Source organism: Rattus rattus, chromosome 3, assembly GCF_011064425.1.
Source record: "Rattus rattus isolate New Zealand chromosome 3, Rrattus_CSIRO_v1, whole genome shotgun sequence".
In the NCBI taxonomy this organism is placed as follows: domain Eukaryota; kingdom Metazoa; phylum Chordata; class Mammalia; order Rodentia; family Muridae; genus Rattus; species Rattus rattus.
Window position 1 is genome coordinate 61,967,951 of NC_046156.1, and position 26,572 is coordinate 61,994,522.

Here is a 26,572-nt window from a genome sequence, read left to right on the forward strand (position 1 = left end):
TTCAGCTCCAGGGGAATGTGGGGGTCTCTAATCTCTGAAGGCACCTGCAGTCACACATACATAAACAAATAATTTAAAAATTAAAAAAAATTTCCAAAACCTTCAAAAATAAGTCTTAAAGAAAAAAAAATGTGAGGACTGGAGAGGTGGCTCATTGACTAAGAGAACTAACTGTCTGCTCTACCAGAGGTCCTGAGTTCAATTCCCAGAAACCACATGGTGCCCGTGTCTGTCTGACTGTCTGACTGACTGACTGCCTGACTGCCTGAGTGTATGTGTATGTCCACACATGCATGTATCTGAGGAAACCAAAAGAGGATGCCTGGATTTTGATATACAGGCAGTTGAGCCACCTGACTTGGGTCCTGGGAACAGAATTTCTGGCCTCAGGAAGAGCAGCAAATGCTACTGTGTCTCCTACCTCTAATGTAGAGTGCTATTCTAAGTGCTGTCTGCAGTGTTGAGTGAGAAGCTCTGGGATCTGAAAACTCGCCGAGAAGCAGGGATCTTCGTTCCTTGTTTACCCTCCACACACACCCATTCCCACAGATGACAGGGCACTTACCATACATCAAGTTTAGCAAGAATTGGACTTTTCCAGCATTACCCTATCCCAGTTCTTCACACTCCTCCTCCAAGGTGCAAAATCTAGTTCCTTTGTGAACCTGGAACCTTGGTGAACTTCCTCCTAAAGGTGACTGAGTCCTAGAATCTTCTCACCCCCCAGCCTCCCTACGCAGGGAGTAAGTTGAGCATGTTAGCTGAGAAGCCAGTAGCAGCAGTATGCTGGGGTATGCCAGTAATTTTAATTCTACGTTAATTATAGAAATATATAAGGAAAACATTAAAGCCCAAAACAGATATGAAGTGTAAAAGATAAAGACTTTTTTTTATTCCTTTCCATCCATTTCCCCCAGAGTGTGTGTGTGTGTGTGTGTGTGTGCGCGTGTGTGTGTTTCAGAAGGGGGTTTATTAAGTCCCCTGGAGCTGGAATTACAAGCCGTTGTGAACCAGCCATGTGGGTGCTAAGAACTGCTGAGCTATCTCTCCAGTCTCCTGTCAGTGATTCTTGTATAGAGAATCGCAGCCTGGTCTACATAGCAAATTCCAGGATGTCAAGGGCTACATAGAGAGATCCTGTTTCAAACAAACAAGAGCTTGTTTGGAGCGTCCAGCAGAGGAGTGCAGAGCTGGGTATTCCCTGACCAAAGGCAGTCTTGATAGAGAAGGTTGTCCTCTTCGGGACTAGTGCCTCCTTCAGGAGGAATGTACGTGGGACGGTGAAGGAGAAAGTTGGACACTGGCCTAGCAGGGTGGATCAGCAGAATCCTTGGTGATCAATAAGATGACAGATGTCTCAGCCAGATTACCCTCACGTGTGCCTCCATAAAGAGAAACCAGATTCAGACAGACACACCTTTAAATGACATCTGTGGGAGTCATGAATGCTTGGCTTTTACACAGGACAGGGATAATGGATTGTAGCCAGTTCTGCAGTACCTTATTTTTAGCATGTGACACCAGAAAACTTTTCTGTAGTCTTTACCGCATGACAATAGTGTGTTCACTGAAAGGACATCTACATAGCTGGGCTTAGTGACTAAAGTTGAGATGGAAAGATCCCAAGCTAAGGGGTAGCCTGGGCTACAGAACAGGTTCCTAGACCTGGGCTGTGTAAAAAAAGACCAGAAAGTGCGTGGCACTGGTGACACACACCTTTAATCTCATCTCTCCATCCTAGGCAGAGGCAGGTGGATCTTAAATTTGAGACCAGGTATATAGAACGAATTCTAGAACAGCCAGGGCTACACGAAGAAACCTCCTGTCTTAGAAAAAACAAAAACAAAAACCAGAAAGGAGCTAGGGGTGAAACCTTGTCTCAAAAACAAAACCAAAAATAAACAAGGGAAAGATGGGAAAGGAAAACCTGTTTTCTTTTCATTTTTTTCTTGGATAGTTTATGTATTTACATTTCAGATGTTATCCCTCCTCTCCCATCCCCCCTGTTTGTTTTTGTTTTTACATGAGCTCCTATTCCTAGTGACTCATCTTGTACTTGGGTAGGAAAAACTCTTCCTTTGGGGTGGGGCTACATTTCAGGCAGAGCTAGGAGCAAAGGTACAGTTCTCAGGCATGACACTAGTCAGGAGGGGATGGCAACTTGCCCTTTAATCAGAGGCCTCACGGTTTTCATTAGCAATAGGCAGAGTCGAGATCGAACATAGTCATCCTCAGAAGGGGAAGTGGGTTTTTTTTTTTTACCCCTAAACCCTCTTCCTGTCTGCCATCCAGGCCATCAAACAAACAAACAAGACACTTCAGGATATATTATTTCAACTACTGGGTCTTCCTCCTCCTCTAAAGACAATTATTTTAGATTTATATTTTATGTGTATGAGTGTTTTTCTTGTATGTATGTATGGACATCACATGCATGTCTGATCCCTAGAGGTTAAAAGGTGTCAGGCCCTCTGAAATGAATGTTATGAGATGGTTGTGAGCCACTCTGTAGCTATTGGAAACCAGACTGGGTCCTCTGCAAGCTCGCACACGCATTTGCACTTTCTCCATATACCTAGACCCAGCTGGCCTTGAACTCACAGAGATCTGCTTGCCTCTGCCTTTGAAGTGCTGGGATTAACAGCATTTGCCATCGTGCCCAGCTACAACAAGAATTCTTTATCACTGAGTATCCAAACTCCATCCCTCCTTTAGATTTGTGTTTATATTACACTCATTTATTGTGTGTGCATTTATTGTGTGTTCATACACTCATATGCCACAGTGCACACGTGGAGATCATAGAACAGTTTAATGCTCCACCATGTGGGTCCCAGTGATTGAACTCAGTTCTCCAGGATGGACAGCGTACATCTTTACCCAACGAGCCATAACCTGTCCCTTTCTTTCTTTTAGAAAGTTTTTTGGCTGGATGTGGTAACTCACACCTTTAGTACTAGCCTGGAGGGTCTCTATGAATTAAAGGCCAGCTTGGTGTACATATCAAATTCTAGGGTAGCCATGGCTACATAGATAGACTATCTCTAAACAAACTAGGCATGTTGGTACATGCTGTAATCATAGCACTTGGGAGGCAGAAGCAGGAAATTAACAGGAGTTCAAGGCTACCTGGGATGCAGTGACAGTAGGTAGGTTTGGTGGCACATACCTTTGATCCCAGGCAGAAGCATGCAGATCTCTTGAGAGGTCAAGGCCAGCCAGATCAGCATAGCTAAATCCTGTCTTTAAAAAAAAAAAGTTTGTTTCTCGTGGCTCTCAGATTCTGTTTCTTCCCTTGGCAGCTCAAGTTTCTCCTGCTGCTAAGTTTAGCTGTATTTTTCCTGACCTCCTCCCCTGGTTAGAAAACAGACACTGTTTGGCCTGTGTATTCAGCCAGTAGAGCGGTGGGTTGGAGGTGAGAGTTACATATATTTCCTAAACGAAAAGGACAGTGTCTTCTAAGTGGGGGCAGCCATGCCCACAGGAGTCTCCACTTTCTGGAGCAGAGTCATGAAGAGTGCTCTTTCCACTCTAAAAGATCTTCCGGTTTGGACCTGTGTTATGAATTAGGGGGCACACATTCATGGAAGGGTGTGGAGCCCCTTAAGGAATCATCTCTCTTGAGAACTGCTGCTGCTGCAGGAAGCTAGAGAGGGAGAGGATCTCCTCCTGGTCACCAGTGTGGTTAGTCAGGGAGGCGCAGAGGAAGAAGAGGGAGAGGGCGCTTCATTTACACAAAAGGCTCTTAGGTGATGCCTCTTGTAATCATGCAAGGCATGAAACAAGTTACAGTGTATCCTCCTCTGGGTTTTTGAGGCCAGGGTCTTATAGTAGTCCGGGTTGGCTTGGAACTCATTGTGTAGTCCAGACTGACCTCAGCTCCCCGAGGGCTGGGATTAAAGGAATGCACTGACATGCCCAATTGATCCTCATTAAAAAAGTTATCTGGGCGTTATGGTACAAGCATTCTGAGTCCCAGCACTCTGAGGCAGAGGGGGAGGGAGGTGGATCTCCGTGAGTTCAAGGTCAGTCTGATCAACAGAGCAAGTTCTAGGACAGCCAGGGTTACACAGAAAACCTGTCTCAAAAAATTTATTTTAAATTATATGTATATGTGTGTATCTATGTGTGGGAATATGCATGTGAATAGAGATGCCCCAGAAGTAAGAAGGGGGCTCAGGATACCCTGGCCACCCAATGTAGTGCCCAAGAGCCAAACTTACGTTCCTCTTCAAGAACAATACATGAGCCATCTCCCTAGCCCATTAAATAAAAATTCTTAACATTTATTTATGCACGTTGTGGGGGTGGGGGCGGGGAGCGTGCAGCAGCACATCTGTGAAGGTCAGAGAACAGCTTGGCAAGTTTCCCAACTCTTCCCACCACATTGGTCTCAGGGACTGAACTCGGGTGTCAAGACTGGCAGCCTGTGCCCACTGGGCCATCTTGCCAGCCCTGCCCTCGCTTTATATAGGAACCAGGACCCCATATGAAGTAAGAAGCAGTGTTGGACTCAGTCCTAGTCTGTGATTGTCCAGATGGTGTTCCGCAGCGAATAGTGCAGAGAGGGCCTCAGAGGGCGCACACACTATGGTTTTGGGGGGCGCCTGGGCAACGGAGGGTGGTGCTGGTGGGGGTGGGAAGGAAGAGAAGGCTGCGTGTCATTGGTCACCCCCGGTCCAGGACTGCCCAGTGACAAAGCGTTCATGCCATCTGCTGCTGGCCTTGGCTGAGCACAGAGCTTGATGCTTGTCTTGCAATGGAGACCTCTCCCCTTCCCTTCACGCTGTGAAGTGGCTTTGGTCCCTCTCCTCCACTGCGGGGATCTGACTGGCCATGATCCAGCTGCACTGTTACAGGGATGTGGAAAGGCTCTCTGAGACCGTCCTCGCACTCCTCGCTCAGCCTTTCTCTGGTCCTCTTCCCCGTCCCTTCAGCTGGAACACGTGGCCCTCAGTGTTTACACCCTTCCTGCTTCAGGGAGCCAGTTATCTCTGAGCCACTTCTCTCCGGTTTTCCTGTCACTTTGGTCCACAACCATCTTGGACAGTCCTTGGTGTCCGGGAGACAGGGACCTTCCCTAGTCTCAGGAGGAGTCAAAGGAGATATTATGTCATGTGACTGGGGTCTTGTGTATAGAATCCTCTTATTGCAAGAGACTGAACTGGAGAGAGCTCGGTGGTTAAGAGCACTGACTGCGGTTGGGGATTTAGCTCAGTGGTAGAGCGCTTGCCTAGCAAACGCAAGGCCCTGGGTTCGGTCCCCAGCTCCGAAAAATAGAAAAAAAAAAAAAAAAAAAAAAAGAGCACTGACTGCTTTCCCAGAGGTCCTGGGTTCAAATCCCAGCAACCACATGGTGGCTCACAACCATCTGCAATGGGATCCGATGCCCTCCTCTGGTGTCTGAGGACAGCTACAGTGTGCTCACAGACATTCAAAGAGTTTCTGTTGCCAGGCGTGGTTGTCTACCTGTGCAATTCCAGCATTAGGCAGGCTAAGGCAGGATGATTCTGCTTTTGAAGCAAGACTCCCATCTTTAAAAAAAAAAACCAAAACAACAAAACATTACCAAAATAAAAAAAAAAAAAAAAAAAAAAAAAAAAAAAAAAAAGGAAAAGAAATTGAGGCTGGAGAGATGGCTCAGTGGTTAAGAGTACCAGCTCCTCTTCCAGAGGTCCCTGGCTCAGTTCCCAGCACCCAAGCACTCAGTAGTGGCTAACAACAGTATGCAACTCCAGTTCCAAGACGTACAACCCTCTCTGATCTCACACGACGCACACAAGGGGTGCACAGACATACAAGAAAGCAAAACCAGAATCTCCAAAAATGACTTTTTTTTTTTTTGTTTTTTTTTTTGTTCTTTTTTTTTTCGGAGCTGGGGACCGAACCCAGGGCCTTGCGCTTCCTAGGCAATCGCGCTACCACTGAGCTCAATCCCCAACCCCCAAAAATGACTTTTAAAAGTGTTAAAGCGATGAGCCCTCCTGTGGAGCCCTTTGATCCCTGGGTCCACACTGTACACAGACACAGTGCACAACCCTTGGATCAGGTTAGTTGGCCTGTCTGTCATTCAGACATTTTCATTTCACACACCTGGGGTTTTGTTGATTTGTTTTTCCCCTTGGGGACAGGGTCTCACCTGTGGACCAGTCTGTCCCTGAACTCAGAAGTCTTCCAGCCTCTACCTCCCAAGTGCTGGGATCGAAGCCATGTGCTGCTACACCCAGCTGTTTTCTGTTTGTTTGTTTGTTTGTTTTTGAGACGGGGGTTTCTCTGTAGCCCTGGCTATCCTAGAACTTATTTTGTAGATCAGACTGGCTTTGAACTCACAGAAATCATCCTGGCTCTGCCTCCTGAGTGCTAGGAATAAAGGTGTCTGCCTCCATCACCACCTGGCTCCTTTAATTTGATTAATGTATTTGACACAGGGTCTCATGTAGCCTAGGCTGACCTTGAAATTGCTTTGTAGCTGAACTGACCCTCTTCCACACTCATGTCTGGGTGGCATGTGTGGCTGCCCCGGCTCACAGTGTCGTGTTAGCGGACCAGGACTTCTTGTGTGGAAGGCAAGCACTCTGTTACCTAGGCCATGTCTCTAGTCCTGATGTGTGGTATTGCTTAATTGCTTCTTTGGCTTCTGAGGCAAGAGCCTTACATAGCACACGCTGGCTTCAAACATACAGTGCAATGGAGATGTCTGGTCCTTCTGCCTCTCCCCGCTGAGGGGAGTGAGGTTACAGGCCTGCACCACTATGTCACCTCATACTTCGTCTTTCTGGAGCGGGGTTTTGCTCTGCAGTGCAGGTGGGCCTATAACTCTGTAATGCAGACTGGCTTCAGCCTTGGGATTCTCCATCTTCAAGCTTCTTAGTGCTGGGATTCCAGGCATGAACCACCACCACCCCAGACAAGGGGTCCGTGCTCTTCAGAAAGTAATCAGTTATGTTGTGTCTGTGTCGTGGCACACATGTTGAGGTCAGAGGATAAGTTGTGGGAATCAGAATTGATTGTCCTTCCCGAATATGAGGCCTGGGGATTGAATTCAGGTCTTTAGGCTTGGTAGCAGGCGCCATCACTTGCTAAGCCAATTCTCTGGCTCAAGGGTTCCGTACTCTTGAAATGGGCCTAGAGAAACGGCATGGGCAGATCTTGAGAGCAAACTTCCTTTAGGGATCCTCTGCCCCTGAGGCCTGACAAACAATCTTTACTCTTTTACGAATAAGAAATGGGAAAGAGAATGATTGGAAAAAGAAGCCCGTCGTGGGAATAGAGCTTATAGCTCAGTGTAGAGCACTTGCCTGGCATGCATGGGTTCAGTTTCTGGCACTGGAACAAAAGCAGCAGCCTGTTCAGTAGCTGCAGATGAAGGGCTGGAGAGATGGCTCACGATTGGGAACACTGGCTGCTCTTGTGGAGGACCTTAGTTTGGCTTGCAGTGCTCTCCCTCCTGGCTGTTCACATCATCTGTCACTGCAGTTGCCGAGGTTCTAATGCCGCCTTACAACCTCTGCAGGCACCAGGCAGGCACATGGTGCACATACATAATCAGACAAAACACCCATACATATAAAGAAATAAATCTTAAAGGACAAAGCTGCCTATGTCAGAGAATACCCTTAGATGTCTACACTGTTCTGGTAGAAGAAGGAAGGTCACATAAATAAGGACAGTTCCCGTAGGTTTCCCCTGAATTATTTGCTAATGTTGCATTACTTGATAATGCATGGCCCCTGCTATATCTTAGTCTTCTGACCCCTTTCCTAGTTTACTAACCTCTGTGCCTAGCAGATTTCCCTGACAAGGAGCCACAGTGGCTCCACCTTGCTGCCTCCTTCGTGTAACCCGGTAGTCGTCATTGGGGCGCTTTATCAAGTGTGGAGACGGGTTTTGATTGATACGACTGCAGTGCTATCTGCATCTACTAGGCAGAGGCAGAGATCCTGTCAAAATGTTCTGTAACTTGCTGGACAGCCCCTATATCACAAGCTAGCCAGCTCAGAATAACAGTGTTGGAGCAAAGGAACCTTGCACTGATCTCTACGCCTTGTTTTGTCTCATTCAAGCCGGATGACCTGAATTTGATACCTGGAATCCACATGGTGGAAGGAGAGAACCTACCCCCTCAGGTCATCCTCTGATCTCCATGCACACACACAATAGGTGGGGGTGGGGGTGGCAGCGTTACAGTTTTTTGAGATAGGGTTTTGCTCTGAGCCTTGGCTGACCTGGAACTTGAAATGTACATCAGGCTGCCCCCAAACTGGCAGGTCTCCCAAGCGCTGGGATGAAGGGCATGTGTCAGCATGCCTAGCCCCCCAGTTTTTGTTTTTAAATAAGCTAGCTTAAGGACTGGGGGTGTAGCTCACTTGATCGAGTGCTTGCCTAGCATGCACAAGTCAGGGTTCACTGACCAGCAACACAAAAATCAGACATGGTGGCACATGACCGTAGCCATAGTGCTAGCAAGGTTGAAATAGGAAGATCACAGAGGTAAGGACTGTTTGCATTATTTAGCAAACCCTACCTCAAGGGTGAGTGGGGCATGCCCCTCAGGGGTAGAGTGCTTGTCTGGTGCATGCAGTTCCTCAGGTGCATTCCCCAGTACTTTAAAATCATGATTGTAACGACGTTTCTCTTTGTTCAGACTCAGATAGTCTAGGCTGGCCTGGAACTTAGTATTGAGCTGAGGCAAACTAGAATTCCTGATTCTCCTGCCTCCAACTCCCAAGTGCTGAGATTAAAGTATGTGACCTTACATCCAGCATGGTAATTCTCGAAGTATGTGCCCGTCTCATCCAGCTGTCACCGAGACTGAAGGATCGGTCAGTTAGTGGGTGTAAAAGTCTGGACCCTCAAATGTTTAAGTAAAAAGGACAGAGCCTGTCTGCTCTTGGAGACCTTAGTCTAAATGTGTTTGGGATTCCTAGGAGCTCGGGGGATGAACGGGATCAAGGGAAATGGTATCAGTTCTGCAGTGTCAGCAGCTGGACTTTTAAAAGCTCTGTGCCAGCTGTAGTGGCTTTAATTCCAGCACTGGGGGAAGGGGATAGAAGCAGGTCGATCTCTCTGAGTTCATGGCAAGATCTCATCTCAGAACGAAACAAAGCACAAAGATTCCTGGCCGAGGAGATAGCTCTTAGGGTTTCTATTGCTGTGAGGAAACACGGACCAAAGCAGCCTGGGGAGGGAAGGGTTTATTTGGCTTCTGCTGCCTCATCACTGTTCTTGATGGAAGTCAGAACAGGGACTCAAACAGGTAGAAATTTGGAGGCAGGGGCTGATACAGAGGCCATGGAGGGGTGCTGCTTACTGGCTCAGTCTGCTTTCTTATAGAACCCAGGACCACAAGTCTGCCAATGTGCTGGACCCTCCCAAATCAACCACCAATTGAGAAAATCTCCTACAGACTTGCCTGTGTGCAGCCCAGTCCTATGCAAGCATTTTCTTAATTGAGGCTCTTCCTCTCCAGTAACTTGTGTCAAACTGACATAAAACTAGCTAGCACAATGGCTAAATGAATAAAGTTCTTACCATGAAAGTGTGAGGACAGAAGTTCAAATCCCCAAAACCCATGTAAAGCCAGCTGCTACACCATGCGTCTGTAATCTTAGTGCATCTATAGCAAAGCAATCCCTGGAAATTTGTGTGCATGCAGTAGTGACCAAGAGATGCTCCCCCAAAAAGAAGGAAGGAGAGGTCCAACATCTGATGTTGACACTGTGCCTGGCCCACACAGCACATGCTTGCTGCACACACAAATTCATTGAAATAAGTGTACAAGCCAGGTCAGCTCATGCCTGTAATCCCAGCAGCTGAGAGTCTGAGGCAGATGGATCCAAGGCCAGTCAGGGCTACAGAGTGAGGACTTCTCTAAATCAAGCCAAACCAAAAATCCAGAAGAGTTTCAGCGGCAGCAAGCCTTTTGCTGTGGGTTATGCTTCTTTTCTTAGTGTAGCATACAAAGCAATGAGTGCGGGTGAAGGAGCCTGTCAGTTCAGGCCCCTGGACCCCATGGTGTATCGCCTGGAGAACAACTTTCCCAGCTTGGGGATTGCAGGGGTCAAACTGAGGTCATCAAGCCTGGTTGATGGCAGGCGCCCTTATCCACTGAACCTTCCTGCTGGCGGCAGATTTTAGTTTTTACCTTTATTTGCAAAGCCTCTGTGCTTATTTTTATAGCTTAGGAATGTAAAAATTATTCTAGTTTGAAAATGGGGGTGATGAGTGGCAACCTAGGCCTGGAACCTTTGAGGGCGGGCTTAGCTGTCCGTCTCCAGAGCACTCTGACGCTGCCTACAGTGGGCGCCTGAAGAAGCATGGGCAATTGATGGTGGCACAGCGCGCTTCTGAGGGTTAGCATGCGAGGACTCAGGTTAGCGCAGGGAAAGCATCTCTGTGCCAGCTGACGTATATAACTGCCAAGCTCGGGCCCCCTCTGCTGATCGCTGTCATGGTCCCATACCCTCTGAAGGCTATAAGAAGAAGTTCCTGATGCTCCACTTGAGTGAGGGAATGGAAACACACAGAGATGGCTTCTTATTTCTCCTCCCCTCAGGAGTCCAGGCCTCTACATGTTGTGCTGGGGAATGAAGCCTGCGACTTGGACTCCATGGTGTCTGCCCTTGCCCTGGCCTTCTACCTAACAAAGGTGAGAGTCAAGAAAGAGTCCTTTAGAGAGGAGAGATTTGGATTCAAGGTCCAGCTTTGCCCCTTACCAATATTTAGTCTTATCTAAACTGAAGTGAAGTCTCAGGTGGATGATGGCTCATATCTATAAGCCCTTGGAAGTGGGACAAAGGCCACTCGGCTTCATTGACAGACAGACAGACAGAAATATAGACAGTCAGATAGATCATTGTTGGAAGTGGGAGGCAAGAGGATAAGGGCCATTCTGTTTCATTAACAAATGGGGAGTGGGGAGACTGGAGAGATGGCTCAGAGGACCAGGGTTCAATTATTCCCCAGTAGTTAACCATTTCAGTTCCAGGGGATCAAAACGCCTTCTTTTGACTTCCACAGGCACCAGCACACCTATGATACACATATGACACACAGGCCAAATATTCGATATAAAATAAGGTGAATAATTCAGTAAAAAATAAAGTTGGAGAGTAGATGGGATAGCTCAGTCAATAAAGGCCTTGGTGTGCAAACATGAAGACCAGAGTTTGACCCACAGAACGACATAAACGAAGTCAGGCATGGTGGCACTGCCTTCTCATCCCAGCACTAGGGAGGCAGACAGGCAGGTCTGGGGTCTCAGTGGTCATCCAGTCTAGCCTACCTGTTTCAGGCAAATAGGGAGCAGGATGCTGGTGCTTTAGAAATGACACCTGAGGTTGTCCTCTGAGCTCTACACATGCTTATGCAGGTACACGTGTACCTGTGTACCGCACATAGGATAAAGATACTTAAACCTTGTCGAGTACTGTGTTACCCTCTGGGACATAGAAATCTGGTTTGAGGAATGTCTTTCTATTACTGTGAAAAGACACCATGACCAAGACAACTCTTTAAAAAGAAAGCATTTGTTGGGCAAGGTGACACACACCTTAATCCCAGCACTCAGAAGAGACAGGTGGATCTCTGAGTTCAAGGCCAGCCTGGTCTACAAAACAAGTTCCAGGACAGCCAGGGCTACACAGAAGAAACCCTATCTTAAAACACAAAACATAAACAAAAAGAAAAGCATTTAATTGTGGCTGGCTTACAGGTTCAGAGGTTCAGTCTGTTATCATCATGGCAGTGAGCATGTCAGCATGCAGGCAGGCACGGTATTGGGGAAGTAGCTGAGAGTTCTACATCTGGATCCCCAGGCAGCAGGAAGAGAGCCACTGGGCCTGCCTTGGGCTCTTGAAACCACAAAGCCCACTTCTAGTTCTCCCTCATGCTTCCTCCAACAAGACCACACCTCCAATCCCTCTCAAATAGTGCCACTCCCTTGATAACTAAGCATTCACACATGTGGGCCTATTGGGGTCCTTTAAACTACCACATGGAATTTGTGGAACCGTAAAGTTATATTTAAATAGCTTATTATCGAGGTTCCTTATGGATAAGGAGGTTATGGAGGTTCCAGTGATCTAGAATTTATCTTTCTCAGATTAGCTTTTTTTTTTTTTTTTTTTGAAACAGGCTTTTTTTTTTTTTATAAAGATTTATTTATTTCATGTTGCTACACTGTAGCTGTCTTCAGATACACCCAAAGAGAACATCAGATCTCATTACAGATGGTTGTGAGCCACCATGTGGTTGCTGGGATTTGAACTCAGGACCTTTGGAAGAGCAGTCAGTGCTCCTAACCACCGAACCATCTCTCCAGCCCTTGAAACAGGCTTTTATTTTGACACTGAACTCAATGGGTAGCTGACAGCAGACAGCACTGAATTTTTAATTCTGCTTCTGCGTCCGGTGTGCTGGACTTATAGGCAAAAGCCATCTTGTGGTTTATGCAGTGCTGGGAATTCCTAGGCCTCTCGCATACCAGATAAGTGTTATACCAACTAAGCTATATCCTTGCCAGCCCAAGTCAATTAGAAAGGGTTTTTGGTTGGTTGGTTGATTGTTTTTTCGAGACAGGGTTTCTCTGTATAACATCCCTGGCTGTCTTGGAATCTCTTTGTACATTAGGATGACTTAGAACGCACAGAGATCCACCTACCCCTGCCTCCAGAGTGCTAGGATTAAAGGCTGGTGCCACCACGCCCAGCACCATCTTTATTCTTATTTTATGTGTATTGGTGTTTTGCCCGTATATATGTCTAAGCACCACTGTGTGCCAGTGCCTGTAGAGCCCAGAAGAGAGGGCATCGGATTCCCTGGGACCAGAGTTATAAATGGTTGTGAGCTGCCATGTGGTTGCTGGGAATGGAACCTGGGTCCTCTGGAAGAGCAGCCAGTGCACTTAACCTCTGAGCCATCTCTCCAACCCCTGCCTGGCTCAACTCCTAAGGACCGATTTTCTATTTCCTGTAGCTTGAAGGCTATACCTAGGTCTTTTCCATAAAGTAGCTTTTTGGTTTCCGTGTCATTGCTAAGATGGAGGGCAAGGACCATTCTCTCAGAACATTAGGGTGCAGTTCAGTCACAGAATGTGTGCTTCCATGGTCAAGGCGCTCAGTTGGATTCTCCAGTTTAAAGAAGCCGTCCCTTATTTGTACAGGTTCGCTAACTGTGGCCCTGAGAGGTGGCACCTGAGATCCTTTGGCCTTTGGTTTTACATATGTGTATTAGAGAGAGAGCTCAGAACCCAACCTCAGGTCAGAGCTAGGGCTGGGTTACTTTCTCTTGCAGGTCCTAAACCGTACTATGTCTTCTTCTCAATTCCCTAACTAGACATCTGAAGCAGAGGACATCTTTATACCAGTTTTAAATATAGAGCGCTCTGAGCTTCCTCTCCGAGGGGACAATGTCTTCTTCCTCCAGGAGGTTAAGATCGCAGAGTCAGCACTGATCTTCCGGGATGAGATTGACCTCCTTGCCCTGCACCAGGCTGGCCAGCTCACCCTCATCCTTGTTGACCACCATATGTTACCCAAGTGAGTAGACGGGCACCAAGTCACTAAGGTGGACATCCGGCCTGCGGGGAGACAGGAGAGAGAGCCCCTGTGGAGTCCAACGGCTCATTGGTGTTGTTACTCTGCTGGGTTTTTTGTTTTGTTTGCTTTTCATGTGAGAAAGGGCCTCACTATGCAGCCTTGGCTGGCCTGGAACTCACTGTGTATTCCAGTCTGGCCTTGAAGTCAGCAATCCACCTGCCTCAGAGGCTAACTATAATTGATAGGTCATATCCAATATTAAAAACTATTGAAAATAGTGTCGCTTCTCTAGTTATGTGATGTTTATGATATAAAGAAACAAATATTTGGTGAGTTCCAACCAAGTAATCATTCCAAATAACTTAAATCTACCTTCAGGGTCAGAACTTTTTGCTGTTTTGAAATACAGGAATAATATGTTCTAGTAGACTCTATAAATACTTGTCTGCTCAACAAGTATATACACTTATAATTATTCTACTTCTAATTTAGGACTGGAAAAGGCTGCCAGGAAGCAGCACGAGTATGATTCTTGCCTAAGTCTGACTGCCACCTGCTATTCTTAAAAATGTATATTTTCCCTTGAGCACACTGTGGTTATACCAAGAAATGATAGTTGGCTGATGGCCCTCATGCGTCCATGAATTCACTGAGTAAAACCTTTTCCTGACGTGGAGGAAGGTGACGGTTTCATGTACCTTTCAGTCAGGAAGAGGGAAGTAAGTAAAGAGACCATTGTGGAGGCTGGAGGCACACCCTGACTGTCGCTAGAGGACGGCAGGGCTCGGTGGACCATACACGGACCTGACTCATTGTGCTGGAGGGAAACTGAGGGCAAGAGGACTCTACAGAGGAGCTGACCCTTGAGCTTTGTGTTTGTCCCTGCAGAGGTGGGAAGGAGTTTTCAGGCAGAGAGAGGAATTAAGAGGAGAAGCCAGGCAGGCGTGAAATTGCACACTGAGTAGGGAACTGGGATTTGTTTTGCACAGCTGGGCATGAACTATGTGGGAAGGTAAGACATGAATTGATGAGACTGAGGCAGGCAGGGAGCACGTCATGGAGTCCTTGCAGGTCCTTCTAAGGAGACGGACTTTGGTTTTAGGTAGGAAACTTGTTAATTACATTTATCCCAGGTCCTGGCGGAATAAAGGTTGCTTTTTTTTTTTTTTTTTCATTTTGTTTTGTTTTTCAAGTGATCATTAAGGAAGCTTTGAAGGACAGCATAGACGGTGAGCCCTTAGTTGAAACAGTCCAGGTAGGGGACACTGATGGGCCTAGAAGGCAGTAGCACAGGGCTAGAAAGGAAGACACAGATACAAGTCCTGCCATGGCTTCTGAGGTGTTTCACCGTCAGGAGAGCAAGGTCAAGTATAGAATTCAGTTGGAAAGGCAGCCCTAAAGGACAATTGCCGCGTAGATATATATAGCAGAAACTTCACAGAGTTCACTCACGTGCAGTTTAATGCTGCTTCCGATTCCACAGTAGAGAGTGGAGAGGGGTAAGGCGGGCTAAAGTGACTTCTGTGTATCCGCACAGGACGCGCACACTTTTCCTCACGGTGAGGAGTTGGAGGTCCCTTTGGGCAGCTGGAGAGCTCTTACCTGCTTCTCTTTCTTTGTTTTCTGCTAACCACCACTCTCCCCAGGAGCGACGCAGCCCTGGAGGAGGCAGTAGCCGAGGTGCTGGACCACCGACCAATCGAGCAGAAATACTGTCCTCCCTGTCACGTTTCAGTTGAGCTGGTGGGGTCCTGTGCCACCCTGGTGGCTGAGAGAATCCTGCAGGGGGCACCAGAGACCTTGGACAGACAAACTGCAGCCCTTCTGCATGGTAAGGGATCAGGTTTGGGTTGAGAGAGAGAGAATGTGTGTGTGTGTGTGTGTGCGTGCGTGTGTGTGTGTGTGTGTGTGTGTGTGTGTGTGTGTGTGTGTGTGTGTGTGTGTGCGTGCGTGTGTGTGTGTGTACGCGCGTGTGTAAGTCCAGAGCCCTCCAGCCTTGCTGGTAACAATGTGTTCTTGACGCCGTTCGCTCACCCCAGAGGGCCAGGGTTCTTGCAGCAGCTGGTCATGGTTCCACCGCCTGGGACTTTGTGGGAGAGAATGCAGAGGTGGTTCCCATTTGCAGCAATGTTTAATGGAAGGAGGACTCACCAAGGAAACAGGCTTCTCTGACGGCAACTCCACAGGAATCATTGTTATATCTCAGCAGGCCTCTTAACCTTCCCTCTTACATTTTTCCACGGGGTGTGCATGTGCCGATCTCATTTAGATTAGAGTAGGCACGCTCTTCCAATATTAAGATGCTGTGATGGAAGATAAAATCCAGACAGAAGAGAAGCACAAAGCTTCATCCGTAGTCAGCGAGCCTTTTGAATTGGCAGCTGCTGAGAGAGGGGAGTCAATTTTCATCAGTGGAGTGACAGTAGGTGTGTCAGTCACACCCCCGGGCAGGCCCTGTGCTCAGGAGTAGTTGGCCAGTAAAAATCATATTCCACGAGGGTTTGTTTGTTTATTTTTTGGGTTTGCCTTTAAAAAAAAATTACATGGATGTGTGTTTTGCTGCATGTATGTCTAAGCACTACATGATGTGCTCAGATGTCAGAAGAGGGTATCAGAGTTACAAATGGTTTCAACTGCTATTTGGGTGCTGGGAATTGAACTTGGGTCCTCTGGAAGAGAAACCAGTGCTCTTCTGAGCCATCTCTCCACCCCCTACCCACCCCATTCCACCCCCACCCCCTTTTTTTTCTTTTTGAGATAGGGTCTCCCTGATTGTGATAGAACTCACTATGTAAATCAGGCTGGCCTCGAACTCACAGAAATCCACCTGTCTCCGCTTCCCTAGTGCTGGGATTAAAGGCAAGCACCACTACTGCTTGACTTTCCTACCTCTCCTTGCTGCCTCCCCAGCCCCCTTTTACGTTTTTCCAGACATGGTTTCTCTGTCTAGTCCTGGCCATCCTGGAACTCACTCTGTGGAACATAGGCTGGCCTTGAACTCTGAGATCTGCCTGCCTCTGCCTCCTGAGTGCTAGGATTAAAGTTACGTGCCACCCCCGCCAGGCTCCAACCCCCTTTTTTAAGAGAAAGAACATGCAGCTGGGTAGGTGGGCAATGGAGGTGGAGCTGGGGGAGTGGAAAGAATATGAAATTTTCAAAGAATAAATAAAATTGTAAAAAGATTTAAAAAAAAAAAAAGATTGTGTGATGGAATTTGGCTTTCTGAAGAGATGGATTCCTTCTGAGGCTATGAAATCTACAAGGCCCAGGATACCCAGGCTCCTTTTTAAAATTTTTTTCTTTATTTTTATGTGTATGGGCTTTTTGTCTGTGTGTATCTCTGTGCACAGTGTGCATCCTGGGTACCCGAGGAAGCCAGAAGGGAAAGCCTGCAGAGCTCCTTAGGCTGGAGTATCAATTATAAACTGCCACATTGGTTCTCAAGCCTGGGCCCTGTGGAAGAGCACCCGGTGCTCGTAACTGCTGAGCCGTCCGTACAGCTCCACACTCAGGCTTCTTGTCCGCCTGTCATGTCCCTCCCTGCATTTATGTTGGGAGGTTTCTCTTCGGACATGGTCAGTCCAGGCGCATTGGCTCGTCTTTGGTGGGGTTGCCTGGGAAGTGTCCTCCAGATCGCGTTCATTGTGTTTGGAGTTATGTGTGTGCCGAAGGTTGTGAGCGAAGGGTTCACTCACACACAGGACTGCAGTTCTGCCTTCTCCTGTCATAGGAACCATCATCCTGGACTGTGTCAACATGGATGCCAAAATTGGAAAGGCAACCCTAAAGGACAACGAATATGTGGAAAAACTGGAGGCCCTTTTCCCAGATCTGCCCAAAAGAAAGGACATCTTTGATTCTCTGCAGAAGGCCAAGTTTGATGTCTCAGGTATGATGTGTCAGATTTTCCATGAGAGAGTCATGGGCAAGCTTTGATTTCGTATCTGGGAGCCATCAGGACGATTTCAGAGCACAGCAATGGTTTACTCTTCATGTCAGAGGAAACGAGTAACATGCATGTCTGCTCATGAACCCGTGAGTCATGCTACATCATTTCATCCTGAGTCCGCAAGAGGACTGCAGCTGCTTTTGCTGCTTTGTGGGTACTTCTTTTTCCTACTCTTTATCCCCCTATTTTCAACCCATCACTAGATAGGAGAGAAAGAAGGATGGGGAGGGACGAGAGACAGACAGACAGACTGACTGACAGATATCTTTGTATCTAATTTTTTTCTTTCTGTTTCTTTGAGCACAACTACTAATAGTCCAAACCAACCTCCCTAAATTACTAACAACCACCCACCCTACCTCTCCGGGCCTAGCATTTATGCACCCTCTGTCTACAGCTAGCAAAACCACGTCTCTGCCAGAGTGTGATGCAAATCATAGTCAGCCACTTCAAACAGTCTGAAACAGCCCCACATCCTCATACCCGGGATTAAAATGAAAGCACATTCATAATATTTCTGTGTGTGTGTTTTTAAAGATTTATTATCTATATAGCATTCTGCCTGCATATATGCCTGCAGGCCAGAAGATATCACCAGATCTCATTATAGATGGTTGTGAGCCACCATGTAGTTGCTGGGCATTGAACTCAGGACCTCTGGAAGAGCAGTCAGTGCTCTTAACCTCTGAGCCATCTCTCCAGCCTCCGTTTCTGTGTTTTTAAAGAAACCAAAATTGCAGAATTCTCACTACAGAGGATGAGGAGGGCTGGGAGGGTAGCCCATCCTTTAATCTCAGCACTGGTGAAGCCAGGCAGAAGGCAGAAAGTTCAAAGCAGCATGGGCTGCATGGTGAGTTGAAGGACAGCTCGGGCACACAATAAGACACTGCCTCCAAAGGTAAAAGCTACACAGAGAAGCCCTGTCCCAGAAAAACAAAATGAAATAGAAGGCGTTTAAACATGCATGACTGTGCGGCACACATCGGACTCGGTGGGTTTGAAATGGAGAGAGAACAAAGCCAGAGCTCAGTGGTCGGGGATGGCGGCCGGGTCTGAGAATACCGGGGAGGGTGAAGATGATCACTACATTGTGTCAAACTCACAAAAAACCAAAAAACCTTAGAGTCCCTGTCTAATCAGAGAATGTAGGCCATACATGAAGTATACTGGTGTAGGGAGGGGAGGCTGGTAAGTCATCAGAACAAGAGCTGTGAGAGCCATGTAATTATGGAAAGGAAGAAGACGCTATTTTAGTTTGTGTTCAGAAGACAGACAGAAGCAAAAACTTCCATAATCCACCTATTGACATAAAAAAAGCAGCAGAGGGAAACATGAGTGTCCATGGACCTTTCGAGTGAACACAGAAAGGAAACCCTCAGGGCTGAGGACATAGCTCGGGAGCAGATACTTGTCCGCATGGGCAAGGCCCTGGGTGTGACTCACAGCAAAAATAATGAATGAATGGCGGGAGGAGAGGATAGAGGGGCAGAAAGGCCTCTGTGTTCGGGCTCTGGTTTGTTTTTTTTTGTTTTTTTTCCGGAGCTGGGGACCGAACCCAGGGCCTTGCGCTTCCTAGGTAAGCGCTCTACCACTGAGCTAAATCCCCAGCCCCTGGGCTCTGGTTTTTTGTTTGTTAGTTTTGTGGGGCAGGTGTTTGCTAATGAGATGGTCTCACTATGCAGCCCTGGCTAGCCTGGAACCCATGATGGAGACCTGGCTGATTCAGACTCTTGAGCTCCACCGGCCTCTTCCTCCACAGCGCTGGGCTCAAGGGTGTGCACTGTCACCACACTCAGTGAAGGTTCCTCTTTACCCTTCAGCAAAGACCCTTACTTTGACCACAGCCATTTAACTCTTGTGACCTGATTGTTATCGTTTTAAAGTTTTATTTATTTATTTTGTATGTGCATGGGTGTTTTACCTGCATGTATGTCTGTGCACTGTGTGCATGTCTGGTGCCAACAGAAGAGGGTGACAGATTCTCCTGGAACTACAGTTACAGACAGTTATAAGCCATCATGTGGGTGTGGGGAATTGAACCCAGGTCCTCTGAAGAATAGTCAATGCTTGTAACTGCTGCCTGTGACCTGATTATTTAAGTAAACCTTTATATAATTACATCTTCAGTTATTGCTACTGTTGTTGCCCTGAGGAGAAACTACTGTCCCATTTTCCTTGTCTTTACCTTTGCGGTGTTAGGCCAAGTCTCCTGTGTGACTTCTGTTTCCTAGGATTGACCACTGAGCAGATGCTCAGAAAGGACCAGAAGACCATCTACAGACAAGGTACCAAGGTGGCAGTCAGTGCAGTCTACATGGATTTGGAGGTAAGAGCTAGCCAGTGAAAGGGGACACTTCATTCACTGGCCCTGCCCTCAGTTCCTAGCTCGCTCTAGAGCCCCTTCATACCTCTCCACTTGTCCCCATCCCCTCTGGATCCTCTCCAGTCCTTCATTCCTCCCTGTGCTGCTGTAACAGGCTGAGTGTCACTCTCTGTGCCATGTCAGTCTCGCACTCCTACAAATCTTTCTCTGTAGAGCAGTCAGGGATTTTGTGTAACGTTTTGGGTTTGTTTTTGTTTCTTCTTGTTTGTTTGTTTGTTTGTTTGTTTGGACAGGGCAGGAAAGTTGGCTCTATAGTGAGAATTTGTTTTCCTTTTAATCTCAGGTGTGAGGATGCACGGCTGCTTTAGGCCGTCTGAAGCGGCTGACTATGATTCTGCCTCATGCTCTAGTAGAGGCATGGGTTTGCCAGCTGCAGACAGTTTCTGCTAATGTGTGACATTTGCATTTCAGAGGGTACACAAACGCTAGGGCCCTGAGAGGTGATTAGTGGTTGTTCATGGCACAAGGGAATTGGCTTGTGGTTTGTTAGTGCTCAAAGAAGAAAGAAATTAGATTCAGAAATCTCTCTCTCTCCTTCCCTCCTCCCATCCTTCTTTCTCGCCTATCTATTGATATGGGGTAAAATTGGGGGGAGAGGAGGATAGGAAAAAGAACCTACAAAGTAGCAAAGACCAACTAAAAAGTACATGCCGTCTTCTTATTGAAGAGACTTAGGCTCAGGGAGTTAATATCACTTAGGAATATATTGTCTTACAGTTCTTCCTGTAAGACCTTACCTTGAGTTCTGTGTGTTTTAGATTTTTATTTACTTTTGTGACTTTGTCCCTGTGAGTACCTAGGAATGTGTTATTCCGGAGGCGCAATGGAGTGGAGCCACATTTTCAAAGCAATGTTGTCGTAGCCGAAAGCCTGTATTCTCCCTATTCTACCACAGTCTCCAGCATAAGTACTACATACATTTTTAGTGATGCACAAATTATGAGGTGCATGCACAGAAAACTCTTAGTAAGAGCTCATTGGTGATAAGGACGGTCTGGCTCTAAACTTGGATTGCTTTCTGTGTCTTCCCTTCTAGGCCTTTCTGCAGCGGTCAGGCCTCCTCTCAGACCTCAGTGCTTTCTGCCAAGATCACAGCTATGATGCCCTGGTTGCCATGGCGATCTTTTTCAACACTCACAACGAGCCAGTACGGCAGCTAGCCATCTTCTGTCCCCACGAGGCACTTCGAATGACAGTGAGTCTCCATCCCATCAACCTGAGGGTCAATGCCTCTGTGTCTTACAATTCTGTGCTGTAAGACCTCACCTTGAGTTCTCTGTGTTTTAGATTTTTATTTACTTTTGTGTGTTTGTGTCCCTGTGAGTACCAATGGGTGCCCGTGGAGGCCAGAAGAGGGTGTTAGATCCCTTGGAGCTAGAGTGACAAGTGTTTGTTAGCCACCCATTATGGATGCTGGGATCCTAGTGTGTGTGCGCAGGTGTGGAGGTCGGAGAACAGTGTGCAGGAATCAGTTCACTTCTACTAGTGTAGGTACTAGGGATCAAACACCAGTGGTCAGTCTGGGCAGCCTTTGTCTGTTGGTCCTATTTTTGTTTCAAGACAGGGCCTCACACAGGAACCCAGAATGCACCTGGACCCCCTGCCTGCTTTTTGTCCATTCTCTCTACTAGGGACGTACAGTTACTGAGAAAAATGGTTCTTGTCTTAGGGTTTTACTGCTGTGAACAGACACCATGACCAAGGCAAGTCTTATAAAGGACAACATTTAATTGGGGCTGGATTGCAGGTTCAGAGGTCCAGTCCATTATCATCAAGGTGGGAGCATGGCAGCATCCAGGCAGGCCTGGTGCAGGAGGAGCTGAGAATTCTACATCTTCATCTGAAGGCTGCTAGTGGAAGACTGACTTCAGGCAGCTAGGATGAAGGTCTTAAAGCCCACGCCCACAGTGACACACCTACTCCAACAGGGCCATACCTTCTAACAGTGCTACTCCCCGGCCAAGCATATACTAACCATCTCAGTTCTGAAGATTAGAGACAACAGTTTGGGCTTACAGGGAGCGGCAGCTAACCCTGGGAAGAGGGAAGTATTATCATCTGTAGTCAGAACTTGCTCTCACGGTGCGCACCAACTCAGGCCTCTTCCCAGCATTTAGGGACTGCAGCCTGGGACTTAGTAACAGAAACTATTTCACAGCCCCGAGGGCTGACGCCAGGCTGCACACACCTCCCCCGCCCAGCAGTAGGTAGCAGAGGCAAGAGGATAACCTGTGAGTGTGAGGCCAGCCAGGTCTGTGAGTGAGATCCTGTCTTTAGAAAAGGCCAGGCAAGGCTGAGGATTAAGCTCAGCGGCAGAGTGCTCACCTGGACGCCGCCTGGGTTTGATCCCTAGTACCACAAAAACCACCACCACCACAAAAACTAAAAGAAAACTGGTTCTTTCTCTTTGTTGTCTTGACCGTTTGTAGACAGAAGACTGGGGGTGTAGCTCAGGAGTGGGACACTACAAAGAGTAAAAGACAAGGGACACACCCATCCCCCTACATACACAGTAGGACCCTTTTCAACTGTGCAGCACAGTAGGATCAGTCTGGATACCACACTCCAGAGAAGGGGTCAATACGGGGCCAGCACCCTTCCTGGCCGGTGTTTCGGTTTCCCATTGGACACTGACTCAGAATGACTTGAGACTTTGGTTGCCTGTTCTGGGAAGGTGCTCAGGATGGTCCAACCAGGAGTCCTCTGAACTTGGGGAGGGTCTGTCTGCACTTTGCTGCTGCTTCCTCTTCCTCCCCTGCTGTAGGAGTAGCTGGTGCTATGGAGGACAGGACATGGTTTTCTGTCTCAGGTTCCTACCCGCTTGTCTGCTGTGGTCATCAGTAGTGATGGGAGAGTCACCATTGCACAGTTTGCTGTGGCCGTTAGTGTAAAGCGCGTCTTGTGGCAGGTCCATGTTCAGAGCTTGCGGCTTTTACTAACCACATGAAGGGAGGTACTTTGGCTGTAGGGAAGGAACCCTTCCCCTCCAGAACGTGGTCTCCTCTCTGCCATTCTGATGACTAGAACTGCCCATGTTCTCTGTGCTGGGAGATAGGATCCTTTTCAGTCTGTTCTGCCATTTCCTCCCTTCCTTCTGTCACTGGTATATAATACATTTAGAACACTGCTCTTGGTGACAGTCCTGGGTTTGTCAGGTTAATTCTGTATAAACTGTGACCTAGTCTGCTGGTCATGCTCATACACACCTTTAATCCCAGTACTTGGGAGGCAAAGGCAGGCAGATTTTTGAGTTGGAGGCCAGCCTGATCTACAGAGCAAGTTCCAGGACAGCCTGGGCTACACCGTGAGCTAGTCCATGTAAGCCTCGGTCACCCTAGCCACAAGTGTGTGTGCAGCAGCTGTGCCTCCATAACGTGGTGTCTGTAAAGCACGCTTGGCCAACCACTCACCTCCTGTTCAGTTTGTTTGGCCTTAGTCCTCTGATCTCAACGTGGTTGCCAGCCCTGTCCTCACTGAAGTCCACGAGCATAGGACACACATGGACCTTGCCTTGGGATGAGTGCCGGGGATTCTAGCACTGTCTCAGATTCTGCCATCCTCAAACCTCTGTGCACTTCGGTTTCTTTGTTAATGAAACAAATGTCATCTAAATGTTCTAGTCATGCAGTGAGCCTTATACCTGTAATTTCAGCGCTTAGGAAGCCGAGGCACGTGGATTACAGTACATTTAAGGCCAGTCTGAGCTACCTAGTAAGTTCCAGGGTTATAGTAAATGTAAGACCTTTTGTCAAAGAAAAAAAAAAAAAAAGTTGGGAGTTGGTCTAGGCATGAAAATCATGTGGGAGAGGGCTTCCAGATGCTTGAAGCCCTGGGTTTGATCCTAGGCACCTCATAAACCAGCCCTGGTAGTCCGTGGATAATCTCAGCAGTAAGCAGGCCTTGAAGGGGGTGAGTCTCTGTGGGTTCCAGGCCATCTGGAGCTACGTTGTGAGACCCTGTCTCAACAAACAAGCAAACAAACAAAATACTTTTCATCCCTGTTAAAGAAACCTCAGCGCTATGGTATGCCCCTTGACCATCGCTGTCCCTTGACCACCTTTGCCTGTGCTTGTCTTCTGTAGATCTGTGGAGTCCTGGAACAGTCCACCTCCCCAGCCCTGAAGCTGACACCCATCCCGAGCATCTCTGCTCACCTCCAGGCCTATCTTCAAGGCAACACCCAGGTCTCTCGAAAGAAGCTGCTGCCTGTGCTGCAGGAAGCGCTCTCTGCATATCTCGACTCCATGAGGACGCCTGCAGGGCAGCCGGAGGGCGCAGTGGGTATGTCTAGGGAGCAGGCTGACAAGGAGTTGGACAAGGCGAGTAACTCCCTGATCGCTGGACTGAGTCAAGATGAAGAAGACCCTCCTCTGCCGCCCACGCCCATGAACAGCTTGGTGGATGAGTGCCCTCTGGATCAGGGGCTGCCTAAGCTCTCTGCCGAGGCTGTCTTTGAGAAGTGCAGTCAGATCTCACTATCCCAGTCTACCAGAGCCTGCCCATCAAATAAGTGACCGTTGGAGGCGGGGTCGGGGAGTGTGGAGGTGGTGACTGGCCTGCCTCAAATGCATGTTTTGAGATGTTTGACCATTTTAGCCAACTATGTCCATGGCTCCAGGATCGGGCGTACTGTTCTCATAATACTGGGAGGAGAAAGCAGCTGCTGTGAGGACGGCTTTCTTCCTCTCCTCTCTGTCTCAACCAGGCAGACAAGTTATATTTAATTTTATTATTTAATCTGCACTGATTTTCCTCTCTGTGGGTACAGTCTGATAGGACCACTGTCCTGGCAGAGAGGGACTAAAGGAATGTAGACCCCATCTCAGTGTTTTCACAAGGACCGTGAACAAAGGCAGAATCTCCATGAATTGACCTTTACAATTTTTTTAAAGTTCTTTTTGAGACAGAGCCTCATGTAGCCCAAGCTGGCCTTGAGCTCTGTATGTATCTGAGGCTAGCCTTGAGTTCCTAATCCTCCTGAGTGCTGAAATTGTCACGCAACCCTGGACTAGTCTGTTGTCTTGAACAGATGTCTGACTTCAATATCTTTGGCTTCTTCTGTCCCACAATCGTGGGAAACCTGGAGAGAACCTGAGGACCCAGGTTCTTGCCTTCTCCTGACCCAGAGTGGCTATGGGACCTCATAGACATTTTTGCCAAGAGGGTAGAATTGACTGAGCCCCGGATATCCCGTCTTAGTGAGTCTGGCAAGGTCTTGTCTGTCTTTTCTGGTTTTGCTCGTGTTGAAGAACTTGGGGAGTGTCTTCTGGTGAGACATCTGCTGTCCCCAGTCTCATTTCCCCTCATGACTGAGGGTAGGAGGAGATGTGCCCTGGCATTCTGTGAGCTGCGGCTCCTCCCATCCTTTCTCTCCTCTGCTTCCTTGTCGTCTTTCCTTTTGTCTTCCCTGGGAGGGCTCGGGGTCACTGGATTGTTTCGTGTTTATATGTGATTGTACGAGGAATTTAGCCTAATGTAGCATGTACAGGGTTGTAATGGTGACCCAGTGGCGAGCTCTCTCCCAGTGACTTGTTCCGCACGTGTAGTCTTTCCTCCCCTCTCTCCCCCCCTTTTTCAAACCAAGCCGTTTCCCCTGTTCTTACCCCATATAAGTTGCAAACAATATCGCTGAGCAGTAGGGTGTGTGGTGGTGTGGGGCAGTCTGACTTCACTTTAGGGTAAGAGGTCTGTAGCCAGTGGGAACATGAAATATTGGTGCGATCACTGAACCAAAGGGATTGTGTTCTGTGACTTTGGTACTACTTTGTTTTGCATTTTTGTTTCATATTAAATACTTTCTTCCTGTTTGAAGGTCTTGTCTCTTTTTGTTTTTGTTTTTTTTTTTTTTTGTTTTTTTTGTTTTTTTTGTTTTTTTCGGAGCTGGGGACCGAACCCAGGGCCTTGCGCTCGCTAGGCAAGCGCTCTACCGCTGAGCTAAATCCCCAACCCCGGTCTTGTCTCTTTTTAAAGGTGTACTCAGGCCTTCCCATGGGTAATAGCTGCACCTCCCACAGACTCACCTCCCAGTCTGTCTCCCAGACTCACCTCCCACAGACTCACCTCCCACAGACTCACCTCCCACAGACTCACCTCCCACAGACTCACCTCCCACAGACTCTCACCTCCCACAGACTCACCTCCCACAGACTCACCTCCCACAGACTCACCTCCCACAGACTCCACCTCCTACAGACTCACCTCCCACAGACTCACCTCCCACAGACTCACCTCCCACAGACTCACCTCCCACAGACTCTCACCTCCTACAGACTCACCCCCCACAGACTCACCTCCCACAGACTCACCTCCCACAGACTCACCTCCCACAGACTCACCTCCCACAGACTCACCTCCCACAGACTCACCTCCCACAGACTCACCTCCCACAGACTCACCTCCCACAGACTCACCTCCCACAGACTCACCTCCCACAGACTCACCTCCCACAGACTCACCTCCCACAGACTCACCTCCCACAGACTCTCCTCCTCACCTCCCACAGACTCACCTCCTACAGACTCACCTCACAGACTCACCTCCCACAGACTCACCTCCCACAGACTCACCTCCCACAGACTCACCTCCTACAGACTCACCTCCCACAGACTCACCTCCCACAGACTCACCTCCCACAGACTCTCACCTCCCCACAGACTCACCTCCCACCTCCCACAGACTCACCTCCCACAGACTCACCTCCCA

At 48.0% G+C, this 26,572-nt stretch overlaps 1 protein-coding gene across 3 annotated transcripts in view; it reads left to right on the plus strand.

Annotated features, from left to right (window-relative positions):
• Prune1 (prune exopolyphosphatase 1) overlaps nt 1-25,681 on the plus strand; it is a 28,665-nt gene extending 2,984 nt beyond the window's left edge. Inside the window, exons 2-8 of one of the 3 annotated variants that reach the window (XM_032897751.1) lie at nt 10,556-10,648; nt 13,336-13,538; nt 15,185-15,369; nt 17,269-17,427; nt 19,719-19,813; nt 20,907-21,065; nt 23,953-25,681. In XM_032897751.1, the coding sequence (XP_032753642.1) occupies nt 10,556-10,648; nt 13,336-13,538; nt 15,185-15,369; nt 17,269-17,427; nt 19,719-19,813; nt 20,907-21,065; nt 23,953-24,384 (1,326 nt within the window). In that variant the 3' untranslated portion in view covers nt 24,385-25,681. Of the gene's footprint in view, nt 1-10,555; nt 10,649-13,335; nt 13,539-15,184; nt 15,370-17,268; nt 17,428-19,718; nt 19,814-20,906; nt 21,066-23,952 lie in introns of those variants that run through there. The other 2 variants (XM_032897752.1, XM_032897753.1) reach the window with 2 other exon arrangements.
• Nucleotides 25,682-26,572: the final 891 nt, after the last annotated feature.